Below are 16,706 nucleotides of genomic sequence, written 5' to 3'. Positions count from 1 at the left end.
AAACTGCTTGTCCGGGGTGATGTAATCCTGGATTCAAGAACCGGTTTTATATATCCTTTTAAATCTTGAATCCTGGCTCTTGGATCCAGGATTACATGCTTTTATGGAATAAACCCCTTTCTTTTAAGAATTGTATAATGTTCTAAATAAAGTTATGTACAAATGATTAACCCAAGGAAGTACATGAAAAGTCCCTAACCTCTATCTTTGCTGCCTCTCACTTCACACAAGGGCCACTAATAGGGGATTTTGGTGTACCAGACTATCAGTCTCTGTAGAGCTGGTGATGATTGTTCAAACTTATTGTGACTACTTGGTTAGAAGACAGCAGTTGAGAAACAGCAATGTGAAAACTTTGTATAACAAAGTACCATAATCTTGCTAAACTTCTTTTCAACCACACTGATAGTCTGTGAGGTAGGTGCCAATAGTATATACACAAGGAAAACTCAGGCATGTATTAAACCAAATATTGCATGAAAAAAGAAACAAAAACTTATGTACAGAACAGTAAGCATCTGTGGGCACACATAGGTATCCTCAGCACAATGTGTAAGGACACCCTGGAGATTAATTCCCCTTTTATCAAGCCTCCAGAGGCTTGTGAAAAGGACAGAGCCTTCAAATCCATTGCCATTCCAGCAGAGTAAGCCCTTTCACTGCAAGATACTCCAGTAGCTGTTGATGTCAGATGTGTCATCCAGTGAATAGCTTCAGAGCACTGCCATGTTTCCCCGAAAATAAGACAGGGTCTTTTATTAATTTTGGCTACAAAAAATGCACTAGGGCTTATTTTCAGGGGATGTCTTATTTGTCCCCTGTCTTCTCTCCCCCTCTCCCTTCCTGTCAGCTCAGAAGTTAGCATCTCTGTAATCTTCAAAATAAACCCTAGTTAAAGTCCTTGTAAAATCATTTAATCTGCTCTGTAGATGGATTATATAATGTCCAGTGTGTGTCTTTATGTAACATTGTAGAAAATACCTTATTTACAGCACCGCTGGGTGCACACATGACCCACCAGAGCTCTTCTTCCCCGCTCCGAGCACTGCTGAGGAGATGCCGAGATCCCTGCTGAGGTCAGTCCCGCTCTGAGCACTGCAGAGGGAGGGGCAGGTAGGAGGGGAGGAGAGCTCCAGCAGGTCACATGAGTGCCCAGCGGCGCTGTAAATAAGATATTTTCTACAATAATGTTTCATAAAGACACACACTGGACATTATATAATCCTTTTTCAGCGTGGATTACATGATTTTACAAGGACTTTAACTAGGGCTTATTTTCAGGGTGGGGCTTATATTGCAGCCATTCTAGAAAATCAAGATAGGTCTTATTTTCAAGGTAGGTCTTATTTTCGGTGAAGGGTAGTTCCAGCTTTGTATGATACAGCCTGATGGTCATCTCCTAACTCTGGTGCATCTTTACACGCTACATTGCCAATATCTCTGTATGCCCATGTATGCCTATGTTCTGTAAAGGACATACTGTTTCATTTTTTCAATAAATATCCAGTTTAATACATGCCTGTGCCTTCCTTGTTTTTATCTTCTTTGCACTAGTTTGATCACCCCCCCCCCCCCCGATCCCTGAGGAGGTGCAGGAGCCGCAGTGGTAATTATGTGGAATATTCTAAGGAGATTATGGACTGAAAGGACTCACAGGGTTGTGCAGGTTAGGATATGTGCACTAATTATATGTTCTTTTTGTGAGGCAGGTGCCACCTAGATACCAGGTGGGCACACAAAGTTCAAACAATCAGCACTGGCCCTGCAGGGGCTGTGACAGCCCTGCAGGAAGGAAAACAGGCTGTACCAATACATGGTGGCCAAACATAGAAAATAAAAAAGACTATGACAGCTTACTCAGAATCATTGCATTAGAATGACACCTATACTAACAAAAACTGGAATATCCATAGGGACATGTGAATTAATAAGCAGACCAGTTCACAACAGTTGTTAAACATGAAAAAAAAAAAACATTTTGGCATGTCAATAATCAGCCGAATACTTTCTTCATGACAGCAAGACCTTCTACCCACATCTCTGACTGTTACTCCTCTTTCTATTCCTGCCAGAGAAAAGTATAGGATAAATTTGGATTGCTGTAGGCAGTTGTGGATTTGGGTAAGCTATTATTCTACCAGTCAGAGAAAGGAGAACTTCAAGCGGATGAACAAAAAAAATGGAACAATATATTATTTTTTGATGATAGGATTCAAAGATACATCCATATGACGTATGCGGAGCAGATCTGTACTGACAGCTGCTTCATGTCTGGCAAGTGAGCCATTTAAACTAATTAGAGTTATTTCAGGTAACTAAAAAAGACTGCTTAAATCCGTGGAACATTTTTACTGTTACCTAACAAAAATTGTGCTAGCAGGAGTTAACCCTTAAAGGGATCATAAAGTCAGAAGGTTTTTTTATCTGAATGCATTCTATGCATTCAGATAAAAAGCCTTCTGTGTTTGCTGCAGCCCCCTCAGCCCTCCTAATACTTACCCAAGCCCTATCTCTGTCCAGCGATGTCCATGAGTGTCTTCGTCGTCCGAGACTCTCCCTCCTGATTGGCTGAGACACAGCAGCAGCACTATTGGCTCCCGCTGCTGTCAATCAGGAGAGAAGAGACGGGGCTAGGCAGTGGATCCATGTCTAAATGGACACAGGGAGTTGTGACTCGGCTCGGGTGTTCCCATAGTAAGCTGCTTGCTGTGGAGGCACTGAACAGGAGGGAGGGGCCAGGTGCACAGAAGAGGAACCCAAGAGGAGGAGGATCTGGGCTGTTCTGTGCAAATCCACTGCACAGGGCAGGTAAGTATAACATGTTTGGTATTTTGTAGAAAAAGAACGAAACTTTACAATCACTTTAATATTAACAAAATTTATAGACTGTACTTTTACAATTCTAATGGACCAAATGCAAAAAGATTCTTACAATTCAGGCTAAAGTCAGTGTTTTGTACTAACCTAACATTGATATTTTTAAAGAGTGAAGGTGTCAATGTTTAAATGGCACCCATCATGAGAGAGGTACAGTATGGCAAACACCACTGCTGACTTGTTTAAAGGCTAGGCTATTATCATCACCATTAGCTTAAAGTGTTACTAAACCCACAACAGTAAAATCAGTCTGTATATGCAGCATAGCATGCTTGTTATACTCACTGTGGAACTTAAGGGGTTAATCCTCTGCATTGTGTAAAAAGGCTTTTTTATCCTGTATGCACAGATCCTTCCCCTCCTGCACTGTCTACCCGGGGAAAGCCAGCTAACACAGGCAGAATAGCCAACCTGCATATGCTCAGTTGTGTCTTTTATGCTGGAGAGAACATTTACTTGTTCTCAGAGCTAGCCAGGTCCCATCATATTGACATCACATATGTGGGCATGAATACAGGCTGTGGTGGAAATCTCCTACCTGAACTCTCAGCACTGGAGAAACTGTGCAGTTTATCATGCAACCGTGGTATACAGATCATCCAAAAAGGTATATAGTGGCACTATTTTAAAGTAAAAAGAAGATTTATAAGCTGTGGGCACTGTAGGGGGGCGGATTAACTATGTTCATATTATTGGGTTTAGTAACACTTTAAGGTGCTACTAAACCCACAACATTAAAATCTGTCTGTATATGCAGTAATGCATGCTTGTTATACTTATTGTGGAACCTAAGGAGTTAATCCTCTGCATTATGTAAAAAGGCTGTTTTCTCTGATCCTCCCCTTCTTCCACAGTCCTCAAACCATCGCCTTTGATGGCAAGATGCACATGCTCAGTTTGGTGTGTATTGCTAGAGAGTTTTTTTTTTCTTAGGAGGGTGCATGTGATCAGCAAAGGGCCAATCAGCACTGTCCAGACAGAGGGTCAGGGGTCTTGCAGCCTCATAGGACAGTCAGAGGAGAATGAAAACTCCTCCTACAAGCTTTAACCAGTGCTCTGCTGGACACTGATAGAAGTCACAAGACTGTTATAACTGCTGATGAGTAACAAAAAGAAGGAAGGGGAAAGATTTGGGACTTTAAATGAGGTATATATATGATAATATGTGCCTCCATCCCTGATTCAAATGAATAATAGAAAGGAAGTTGAGACTTTGTACGAGGCAAGTGGCAGCTAAACAAGACAAAATATATATTTAGTGAGTAAATGACTTATAGCACTCAGTATGCAGTACATTAAAAGCCACTACATAATGTAAATGTTGAAAGAAGTACAGTTCACAGACATATGAAAATGACATATAAAAACATATTCAGATAGTTCATGTACATACAACCTTAAAACCAAAATGGCAGCACATTCCAGTTAACAATGCATGGAGTGTGTACTCCGTGTAAGAGAATAGCAAATATTAAGGGGGTTGACAATTACAAAGATGAATAACTAAAACAAGGTTGCATCCTATCTATGCATTTCATGTAAAGACACTTCATCAGGAATGGATGCATTTGTAAAACAAATAAATATGGATACCGGTAAGTTCTGGTAAGAACTTTAGTATCAAGGAAAAGCAATGGAAATAGTTACAGTCTTGTTACTTATATGGGACTGGAAAAACAGGGGTATGTAAAACTGCAACCCGGGGGAACACAGAAATGAGTCGTCTGGTCCGGGAGCTGAGGAAGCCACACCGCACATAGAGCGAACGCCCAAACACACTCCCCAGAAAGTTAGGTTCTCCATATGGTATGGGTGGTAACACAAGGCAAGGCTCCAAGGGAGTCTGTGAAAAGAAAGGGGGTATGCTATACAGAGCTTGCGTATAATAATGATGGTGTAAACCAAGTGAAGACCAAATCCAGTGAGCAGATTTAAGTAAAAGGAGTAAAAGAGAACGATATCAATAGGAACCAAAGAACCATACCCAAGTGAATGAGGCTAAGGTACAAAGTGTGTAAGACAGTCATATGGATATGAACACCAGAATACGTGAAGAAACAAAAAATTGTGCACAGCAAAGAAGGGAATCCAAATGTACCAAGGTGATTACCTCGTGGATAGATGTATCAGGCGACAGGTTGTACAAAATTTAAACTTCGGCTGCTTCATAGGTGGAGCTTCTCACCGCCATCACGGATGGCGGTGCCACCCAGAGGTGGACACCTCTCCTCCTCTATCATGCTTAGCGTGACGCTGTAGGTTACCCACGGGTGGGCTGGAGGCCCCAATTTTTTGTTTCTTCAGGTATTCTGGTGTTCATATCCATATGACTGTCTTACACACTTTGTATCTTAGCCTCATTCACTTGGGTATGGTCCTTTGGTTCCTATTGGTATAATCTCGTTCTCTTATACTCCTTTTACTTAAATCTCCTCACTGGATTTGGTCTTCACTCGGTTCACACCATCATTATTATACGCAAACTCTGTATAGCATACCCCCTTTCTTTTCACAGACTCCCTTGGAGCCTTACCTTGTGTTACCACCCACACCATATGGAGAACCTAACTTTCTGGGGAGTGTGTTTGGGCATTCACCCCATGTGCGGTGTGGCTTCCTCAGCTCCCGGACCAGACGACTCATTCCAGTGTTCCCCCCCCTGTTGCAGTTTTACATACCCCTGTTATTCCATTCCAATGTAAGTAATGAGACTGTAACAATTTCCATTGCCTCTCCTTGATATTGGAGTTCTTACCAGAACTTACCGGTATCTATTAGGGATGAGCTTCGAGTTCAAGTCAAACTCATGCTGGAATCGAACATCGGCTGTTCGCCGAACAGCGAAAAATTTGGGGTGTTTGCGGCAAATTAGAAAGCCGCGGAACACCCTTTAAAAGTTTATGAGAGAAATCAAAAGGGCTAATTTTAAAGGCTTATATGCATGGTATTGTCATAAAAAGTGTTTGGGGACCTGGGTCCTGCAATGCAAAAAAAGTTTTTAAAAACGGCTGTTTTTTCGGGAGCAGTAATTTTAATAATGCTTAAAGTGAAACAATAAAAGTGTAATATTCCTTTAAATTTCGTACGGGGTGTCTATAGTATGCCTGTAAAGGGGCGCATGTTTCCAGTGTTTAGAACAGTCTGACAGCAAAATGACATTTCAAAGGAAAAAAGTCATTTAAAACTACTTGTGACTATTATACCAAAATTTTTTAAAAATGGCGTGGGGGTCCCCCCTCAAAATCCATACCAGACCCTTCAGGTCGGTATGGATTTTAAGTGGAGCTCCACGACAAAATTTTTTTTTTAAATGGCGTGGGGTCACCCCAAAAATCCATACCAGACCCTTATCCGAGCACGCAACCTTGCAGGCCGCAGGAAAAGAGGGGGGACTAGAGAACGCCCCCCCTCCTGACCCGTACCAGGCGACATGCCCTCAACATTGGGAGCGTGCTTTTGGGTAGCGGCCCCCCAAAGCACCTTGTCCCCATGTTGATGAGCACGAGGGCCTCATCCCCACAACCCTTGGCCGGTGGTTGTGGGGGTCTGCGGGCGGGGGGGTTATCGGAATCTGGAAGCCCCCTTTAACAAGGGGACCCCCAGATCCCGCCCCCGTGTGAAATGGTAATGGCTAACATTTCACAAAAAAAGGGTCAAAAATGTTAAAAATGACAAGAGACGGTTTTTGACAATTCCTTTATTTAAAGTCTTCTTCTTTCCATCTTCTTCGGGTCTTCTTTCTTCTATCTTCCTTTGGTTTCTTCCTCCATCTTCTTCTTCCTCTGGTTCTTCCTCCGATCCTCTGCTTCTTGCTCCGGTGTTCTCATCCGGCATCTTACTCCGCGGCGTCTTCTTCCCTGCTTCATTCTCGGGCCGCTCCGCATCCATGGGAGGCTCCCGCTGTGTGACGCTTCTCGTCTTCTGACACTTCTTAAATAATGGAGGGCGGGGCCACCCGGTGACCCTGCCCCCTCTGACGCACGGGGACTTGATGGGGACTTACCTATGGGTTTCCCCGTGACGTCAAAGGGGGTCGGGGTCACCCGTTACATGGGTACAAGGTGCTTTGGGGGCCGCTACCCCAAAGCACCCTCCCAATGTTGAGGGCATGTGGCCTGGTATGGTTCAGGAGGGGGGCCACTCTCTCGCCCCCCCTCTTTTTCTGTGGCCTGCCAGGTTGCGTGCTCAGATAAGGGTCTGGTATGGATTTTTTGGGGGACCCAACGCCATTTTTTTTAAATTTTGGCGCGGGGTTCACCTTAAAATCTATACCAGACCTTTAGGGTCTGGTATGGAGTTTGAGGGGGACCCCACGCCACTTTTTTTAAAGTTTTGGTTCGGGATTCCCCTGTGGGGAAATCCCGTGCCGTTTTTATCAATGAACTTTTATGTGTATTGCCGGACCAACAATTCATTAATAGCCGCAAATAGTTTTAAATGACTTTTTTTCTTTGAAATGTCATTTTGCTGTCAGACTGTTCTAAACACGGGAAACATGCGCCCCTTTGCAGGCATACTATAGAAACCCCCAGGTAAGAAATTTAAACGAATATTACATTTTTATTTCAAAATTTTTTTTTTTTAATTTTTAGCATTGATACATGTCCCCTGGGGCAGGACCCAGGTTCCCAAACACTTTTTATGACAATAACTTGCATATAAGCCTTTAAAATTAGCACTTTTGATTATTCATATTCGAGTCCCATAGACTTTAACAATGTTCGCGTGTTCTAATGAATTTTTTGCCTGTTCGCATGTTCTGGTGCGAACCGAACAGGGGGTGTTCGGCTCATCCCTAGTATCTATATTTATTTGTTTTACAGACTAACGGAAGCATCCATTCCTGATTAAGTGTCTTTACACGAAACGCTAAATAGGATGCAACCTCTTTTAGTTATTCATCTTTGCAATTATCAACGCCCTTATTATTTACTATTCTCTTACACGGAGTACACACTCCACACATTGTTAACTGGAATGTGCTGCCATTGTGGTTTTAAAGTTGTATGTACATGAACTATCTGAATATGTTTTTATATGTCATTTTCATATGTCTATGAACTGTACTTCTTTCAACATTTACATTATGTAGTGGCTTTTAATGTGCTGCGTACTAAGTGTGATTCTATACCCTCTTTTATATGAATAAAGTAATTTAGCCACTATATACATTTTGTCTTGTTTAGCTGCCACTTGCCTCATACAAAGTCCCAACTTTCTTTCTATTATTCATTTAACTGCTGATGAGAAAAGGTATTTAGCAATTTATATTTACTAAAATTTTGCATTTCCATGTTCTGTGTACTGTGGGAGACCAGATATAGTGAATGCAGGGTCCTGGGTTGGTTTAGTAACACTTTAAATGCTTAGTGAGTCACTGATACTAAAGATATGGTCAGCATATTTGTTCTTGGTCAGTATTTTACTAGTGAGGATGAGTTTGACAGCTTGGGAATCTTGTAAAAAGAAAAAAAAAATGTCAGATTCCATATTTGTGGCATTTAATGGCCTTTAAGGACATACAGTACTTTCATGATAGGCAGATAGATAGATAGATAGATAGATAGATAGATAGATAGATAGATAGATAGATAGATAGATAGATAGATAGATAGATAGATAGATACAGTAGATAGATAGATTGATTAGGGTAATTAAATGGAGCATTTAAATATTCATTTGAAGTGCAACAGTGCTTTTCTTCCCTGTAGGAGTGAATAGAATAAGCCCTGTGCAAACATTAAAGTGTTTGTAAAGCCACTTTGTTATCTTAATAGAATCACCTGTGTTCCATTAAGTTATGTGCCCCAGTGTGTGTGCTTTATAAAAAAACTTGTAGCTTTATACCTTATTTCAGAGCGCCTCCCGGCACTCACGTGACTGTCCACCTCTCTCCTCCCCGATCTAAGAACTACGGCCGAAGGGGCTGAGAATCCCCCGCTGATGTCAGCCAGTAGGAGGGGCGGAGAGGAGAAGAGCGGCCGGCGGTTGTGTGGGTGCCGAGCTGCGCTTTGAAATAATGTATAAGGCTACATTTTTTTATAAAGCACATACACTGGGGAACATAACTTAATGGAACACAGGGGATTCTATTAAGAAAACACATTTATTATAGCAGCAGGAGGGGAGAGGCTGGTACTGAGACTTGCTGACAGGCAGGGAGGGGGAGAGAGGAGAGACAGTGGGCTGACTGAGGCACGTAAACTGACCACTGTATCATGGCTCAGCAACCATGATAAATGTGGTGAGTTTATAGGGGGGGGGGGGGGGGACACCAGGCAGGATCAGCTAGGTATTTTAGATCAGTGGTTCTCAACTTCAGTCCTCAAGTACCCCCAACAGATCAGGTTTGTAGGTTTTCCTTTATCTTGCACAGGTGCTTTAAATCAGAGTCAATGGCTTGGTATTTTGGACAGCTATTTTATTGAAGAGAAATTCCCAAAACACGGCCTGTTGGGGGTACTTGAGGACTGAAGTTGAGAACCACTGTTTTGATGATAGAAAGGGACAAATTACACAGCACAAGCACTGTGCTGTTATTCATGCTTTAAACCCTTTGTTAGGGTTACAACCACTTTAAGTCATTCTGGTTGAAGCTATAGACTCTATCTCCACCACTGATAGTTTTCAGGCTAGAAGTCAATGGGTTTCTAGTGTTTCTCTGTTTCAGTGATGACTAGAACACAATCAGGCCCACAGGGCCTCTAGACACATCAAGCAAACAGCCTTCTCTTACAGAGGTAATAATCTCCAGACCTGAAAGCCTTGGGGCCTCAAACCAGGCATATAGCCTTCTCAACAGCTTCTCTCCCTAGAGTCAGGGCTACCTAAGGGTCTTTCTCCCTGGATGGGGGAGGCTAAAGAACCGTTCTGCTGGTCCAACCAACTGATGACAAAATCACCAGGGGTTGGCCAACTGACAAGATGGGCAGAACTCCTGGCCCCACACACCTGATACAGAAAACTGGAGCCTATTCCACTCTGAGTACCAAATTTAAGGTGAAGTCATACAAAAAAAAATACAAAACATCTCAAAGAAAATTAGCTAGGAGCTTACATACATTTTATGAATCATGTTATGAATTATATAATTTTTTGAGAAATCATAAACAAATGTGTCCAATTTTTAGGGCCTATCCCTTACAAATTCAATTTACTTTGAAAAGGTAAATTTCCACTTTACAGCACAGAATACATTTTATACTAATACTTGTTTTTCTAGCAAGATGTAAATCCAGTGTACACCAGCTCCTGTATCTATTCATCATGCTTTGTTCAGTTTTAGAATTCTGCTTTTGTCATTGCAAGGTAGGGTAGCTAATTAAACTAGCTTGTTTTACATATTGCAGATTGCTGCAAATCAATAGTGATTACTGAGCATCACCAACTAAATGCAGGTCTTAAGTACAAACTATACGTGTCAGACTTAAACTGCTAAACAAGCTTTTTCATACATCTTATTACAAAATAGGTCACATTTTCTGCACAGCTTCATGCCACCAAACTGGAACAATTTATTCATGCCTATTTTACTGTTTTTTATTTTTTGAAACAGAGCAACCCATTTTTTTCCTTAAATCCCTCAATCCTTTAGTTATTCTAGTGTAAATCAAAGGTATCAGGCTGCATTCACATTTTATCAAATATGACTGAAAAAAAGCATGCATATTAATTTGAGCTCTATACTGACCCTTGATTATTTCTACTGAGGGATTCTTTCACTGGCTTAATGGCACTTGTCAATGCACATATTGAGGGGGTTGTTGGCAACACTGAATGCAAGGTATAAGGACACGTCCTACTCTCTTGTGTTATGCACCGATTGTAAATATCTGAAATGGATACATGCTTCTCTAATCATAAGTAAAGCCAGAGCTAAACATGTGGTGTCTGCTCAGTTAACTCAGCTTATCCACTTTGCTCAACAAAATGGTGATGGTGATAAATATCAAATGACTTGGAATTCTTGTTGCTCCAATGAAGTTGTAGTTGAGCAAACATTATAGGTTTACAAAAAGCATCATTCCTTTATTACATTTTAAGATCCAAGGTATCTATCTCTACAAAGCTGTGCTAAACCAAGATTTAATAAAGTGGGTGAAAAACATGTATAGACAGTAGCTCCTACCTTCATAGTTACATAATTACATAGTTAGGTTGAAAAAAAACACAATTTCATCTAGTAGAACCAAAATAACGAAAAAAAACAACCATTCAATCCCAAATACACAATCCTATACCCACAGTTGATCCAGAGGAAGACAAAAAACCCTAGCAATCCATGAACCAATTTGCTCTAGCAGGGGGAAAAAATCCTTTCTGATCCCCCGAGAGGCAATCGGTTATTCCCTGGATCAACTTTACCTATAAATGTTAGTACCCTTACTTTCCGTTTTAAGGATCAGTATGATTTCCTAATTTGAGTTTTTATTGGACTTTGTTCAAGAACCTTGTAAAGCACTAACTCACGGTGGAGCTGCTAGTTTAAGCGGGTCTGTTACCTTCACTTTGCTTCCCTCTGTTTCACTGGCACCGGGTCTAGGGGTTCCGTTGAGTTTACTTCTGGACGACACACGCACCAACACTGGAGTACGTTTTCAATGCTTTATTGAACAGACAAACGTTAGGAAGTAGCAGGAAAGGGGCTGAAAAGGAAACTTTCAGGAGAGACTCAAATATCTTCTTATAGAATCTTAGCGACAAATGTCCTGGTAAAATTCAGATAATTATGTGGAATGCGCTCCCCTCGTGGGACACACTCCTTGCTCATCTGGATAGGCCTCTCTCACTGGTCTAGCAGCCAGTATGCAGCACGAATCAAAAGTCTCTGCCACAGACTTGTTTGGGGGAATAAATCCGTACAATCCTATGCCACAGGATGTATCAGATTTTCTGCAATGAAAGTCAGTCACAGTGCTTGAACCTTTAAGCTGAACCGGCAACACTATGCTGTATAGTTACTTCTTTTAGATAAGTCCTCCAACCGAGTCACCAGGCCCCTCTATAGACCAGCTCACCGCGTGATCTCTCCAAGACGGGTCCTCCCCTGGGATCTCCTCGGTTGTCCAGCTTCGTCACACAGGACCGACAGCTCAGGACCATCCCTCGGCCACGGTGGTAGGCCCCAGACAAGCCTCTGGACCCACCCCTGCGCTGCAGCATCATGGGCCTCCCGATCGGAGGACCACAAGGTAGCTCCTTAACGCATACCCGTCAGCCAGGAGGGCCAGCAGGTGGCTGTAAAATGATCCTAGAACATGGCGTCTATCCCATAAATACTCTCTTCCCAGAATGCAACTCGGAGGACCACCTCCATCGAGCTTGCCTCCGAGACAGAGGAGCGTCCATACACTTCGACACGTTGCCTTTCCAACACTGACTAGTGGTAACAGCGACACCCACCGGTCAGCACGGAAACACACAATGTCAGCCAAGCTGGAACAGAGGCAAACTTTTACCTTCCTAACGCACAATTTACTAAATTTACCTAACCTGCGGTAGATTGTAAATCTACCAGCGCTACACTTGTATCTTACAAATTTGATTAGTAATGATGGAATGATGTTTAAAAACAACTCTTGCCATTGGCACTCCTAGGTGAAGTGGGGGGTTCGTACTCCCTGGTTACATCCAATGGGGGACTGCTCTGTCAGTGTGGACTAGACTGAGGACAGGACAGACAAACCTCTCTCAGACAAGGATCTGAAAATACCAGGACTGCACACTCTGTCAGATCATAAAATTAAGTGAATACTAAGAGTTGCCTCTTGCTAGCTCTCTAATAAGTGACAGATGTGACTCAGGGAGCGAGTGATATGTTCTGGTACTTTTAAGTCCAAGTATGACAAAGGTCTGGATTGGATATATTAAAAAGTGGTGCCACTGACATTGTGGGCTTAGTTTACTAAAACTAGAGAGTGCAAAATCTGGTGCAACTGTGCATGGTAGCCAATCAACTTTTAACTTCAGCTTGTTCAATTAGCTTTGACAAAAAAATTGGAAGCTGATTGGTTTCTATATAGAGCTGTACCAGATTGTGTACTCTCCAGTTTTAGAGAGCTACACGGCTTGCTGCCCACATATTGCAATGGTTGTCCATTTTTTGTCCATGTGTTACAATTTGGTTTCCCATGTATTGCAACAATTGCTCATTTGTTTCCATGTATTACAATATTGCTGTTGCATTTGTTGTTGTCTTCATTTTTTGGCTTACCATTGACATCATTGCTATGTAGTTTCATTTTACTACTGTTCAGAGGACCATATTACTATAATGTAATCCCCAGCAGGCTTTACAAACTACCAAATTGTTACTGGCATACACAGCGTTCAATATGTTTATGTTTCCTCTTTTTAGCAACACATGTTGCATATAAAAATTGCCATGTATAAGAACATTGAAAACTGTATTGTAGAAACACAAAGGCAGTCTAATATATAATTTCATGTCATACAGGTTGGCTGTGTACAGCAATGGAAAGATGCTCTTTGATTCAGCAAAAACAGAGACTGTGTCATTTGAAGGTCTTATTAGTGAAGGGTCCTGCATTAGGATTGAATTCTCCACAGATGAGACCAAGACAGCTCCAGGATTCAATATTCGTTTTGAAGGTAAATGAAAACTTGCTAGGAAATACTTATGATCTATAAAAAAAAACTTGCTTCTCACATGTTGGTCAATTTAGGAAGATGCAAGTTGAATCTCATTCAACTCATTCATATAAATATTTTATATGAGAAGAACTAGTGTGTTAAAACACAGTTAACATGTTGAAGGTAGATTTGAAAAGCCTAAAGCAGTATTAAATCCAAAAGCAAACATTTATTATATTGCGACTTACAAATTCTTAGATGTAATGGCTCTATTAGTTTCCCTTTTTAGGGTTTTCTTTATTCAATTTTCATCTGGTGGTCCAGCCAGTAGGTCTGCAGGGATGAGACAGACAACTTAACACTGGCAGGGGTGCTTAAAATGATCAGTTTTTATTTATATACATAAAACCTACATACCAAAAGGAAAAAAATTGTTTGCTGTAACTGATTATAAAGTATTTACTGAAGTTCGGCTTCAATTTGTTACTGTTTTTAAATCTGCTAGTGCTTATAACACTCCACTTCCCCCTATATGACAATGCTGTTGTCCAAATCTGTGCTCCTTCATTCACAGTGGTGTCTGTATAATATTATTATTAAAGGTACTTATATAGCGCTATCATTTTATGCAGTGCTGTTACATATACATTGTACATTCACATCAGTCCCTACCCTCAAGGAGCTTACAATCTAAGGTCCCTAACACACATTCATATACTAGGGGCAATTTAGACAGAAGCCAATTAACCTACCAGCATGTCTTTGGAGTGTGGGAGGAAACCGGAGTACCCGGAGGAAACACACGCAAACACAGGGAGAACATGCAAACTCCAGGGAGGTAGTGTTGTGGTTAGGATTTAATCCAGCAACCCTTTTTACTGCTAGGCAAGAGTGCTACCCACTACACCACTGTGCCGCCCAATACAGACTACAGAAGGTGTGTTACTGGTCAGATCACCAGGTGACAACAGAGGGGGAAAAAAAAACCTTAAAAAAAACTAATAGAGCCACCACATCTAATAATGGTAAGCTGCAATATATTACATTTTTGGTTCAGTGTTTAATACCACTTTAAAGTTACATTTGGGCAATGGCTTATACTGTATACTACATTATCCAGATGCAAAAAATGTGCATCAGTTTTCCGCTGCACTTCAAATACTATGTATCTGTATGTGTGTGTATGTATATACGCTATATATGTTACTGTGCAAAATGCTGTAAAGTAAGAATGCTTTCAAAAATATATATATATTCAATTTTTTTTTTTAAATCAATTTACAAAATGCAAAGTGAGCAAACAGAAGAAATATCCAAAGAATCAAATCTTCTATATACTGTACACAAAATGACTAGAATTGGTTGGGTTCATGGTCAACACCCAATTTATAAGGCACCTAATCCCAAAGAAAATTGTAGGGACAAAGGAGAACAGTGTAACAGGGACTTTGACGGTGCCAAGAAAACTTGGAAAATGCTTTTATATTAAAAGTGTAAATTTTATTGGTACAAAATATGTTTTAAAAAGAGAACAAATTCATTACACATGATACATATCTTCTTACAAGGGTCATAAAAACAAGTTGGTTGTAAGATATGTAGGTTCAAACCAAATTTGAGAAAAATTAGCCCAACATGTTTCGCTGATTGCTTCTTCAGGGGAAGTGCAATTCAGAGACAAATTGGTATGACAAACTAAACAGTATAAAAAGGAAAAAAAAAAAAACAGTTTAGATCAAATTCTCATTTAGTATTGGTTTTTAGCATAGAAATAGGTTCATTGATATAATATCCAGGTTCCCACTACAAGTCATATGAACGCAGCCACTCACCCCACAAATAGCACCACCAATAACATGCCAACCAGATGTGAAAGCTCACCCCCAGAGGTTTCCCAGCACAGGAGGGAGATGGTCTACATAATGGCCATAGAGGGTAGAAGAATCGGGCTGTAATGTGAAAGATGGTATATTAGGAAATGATATGCAAGGAATAAATGATAACTGGTATAAAGGATGATATTGAAAAGGAATTCCTTTTAAATTATAATACACAAATTGTATATAAATATGCTTATCATTGATTGAATAGGAATTCGTGAGACTAATGCCCCGTACACACGGTCGGATTTTCCGACGGAAAATGTGTGATAGGACCTTGTTGTCGGAAATTCCAACCGTGTGTAGGCTCCATCACACATTTTCCATCGGATTTTCCGACACACAAAGTTTGAGAGCTTGCTATAAAATTTTCCGAAAACAAAATCGGAAAATGTCGGAATTTCCGATCGTGTGTACACAAATCCGATGCACAAAGTGCCACGCATGCTCAGAATAAATAAAGAGATGAATGCTATTGGCTACTGCCCCATTTATAGTCCCGACGTACGTGTTTTACGTCACCGCGTTCAGAATGATCGGATTTTCAGACAACTTTGTGTGACCGTGTGTATGCAAGACAAGTTTGAGCCAACATCCGTCGGAAAAAATCCTAGGATTTTGTTGTCGGAATGTCCGATCAATGTACGACCGTGTGTACGGGGCATTATTCTGGAACATCTGCAGACTATTGGCATAAAATTGAGACGAAGATGCTATAAAAGAAAAGGATATAGCTCAATTAATATGAGAATAGGTAGTGACCTTAGTGAAAGAAGTAACAGATAAAGTAATAGTGCACTGAACCAGGAAATAATGAAACCATAGAAAGGATATAAATAAATAGGTGGACTAGTAATTGCATAAAAGCAAAGAACCGTGTCTCAGAAAATGATCAAAGAGTGCTAATATATAACGTTTAGAGTGCAGCACACTCTGAGAGATAGAAGAGAAGTGGTTGGCCAGTATAGAGGTGGGATAATATATTAAGCGTTTTAAATATATTGTGCAGCATACCTGGTAATGTGTGGTGATGTAGACACCAGCTCAGTGGGGCCCGGTCCTCCAGCTCTGGCTGAAGTGAACAGCCAGACAAGCCGGTCTTATCTACTCTCCACCGAGTCGGCGTCTGACGTAAACGGCTCGACATGAATCACGCCAGCGCACACACGCGAAGCACCAAAAGGAACCTCCAGACTACATTACCCAGGGAGCTGTGTGAGGAGGAGGAGCCGGGCGCATCCCGCTGAACCAATGCATGGACGCTAACACCGACACACCTACATCATACACGCTCCCCGGGAGAGCAGCAGATGGAAAAGTTAGATGGATATCGTAACAGTTCTATGTCACTAGGAG

At 41.2% G+C, this 16,706-nt stretch overlaps 1 protein-coding gene across 1 annotated transcript in view; it reads left to right on the top strand.

Moving 5' to 3' along the window:
* Positions 1–16,706, top strand: part of SEZ6L (seizure related 6 homolog like) — a 678,351-nt gene that overhangs the window by 513,077 nt on the left and 148,568 nt on the right. The window contains exon 7 of the mRNA XM_073629414.1: positions 13,334–13,488. Within this exon, the coding sequence (XP_073485515.1) occupies positions 13,334–13,488 (155 nt within the window). The remainder of the gene's footprint in view (positions 1–13,333; positions 13,489–16,706) is intronic.

The sequence above is a fragment of the Aquarana catesbeiana genome, linkage group LG01 (assembly GCF_042186555.1).
Source record: "Aquarana catesbeiana isolate 2022-GZ linkage group LG01, ASM4218655v1, whole genome shotgun sequence".
Classification (NCBI taxonomy): domain Eukaryota; kingdom Metazoa; phylum Chordata; class Amphibia; order Anura; family Ranidae; genus Aquarana; species Aquarana catesbeiana.
This window is presented reverse-complemented; position numbering and strand designations above follow the sequence as displayed.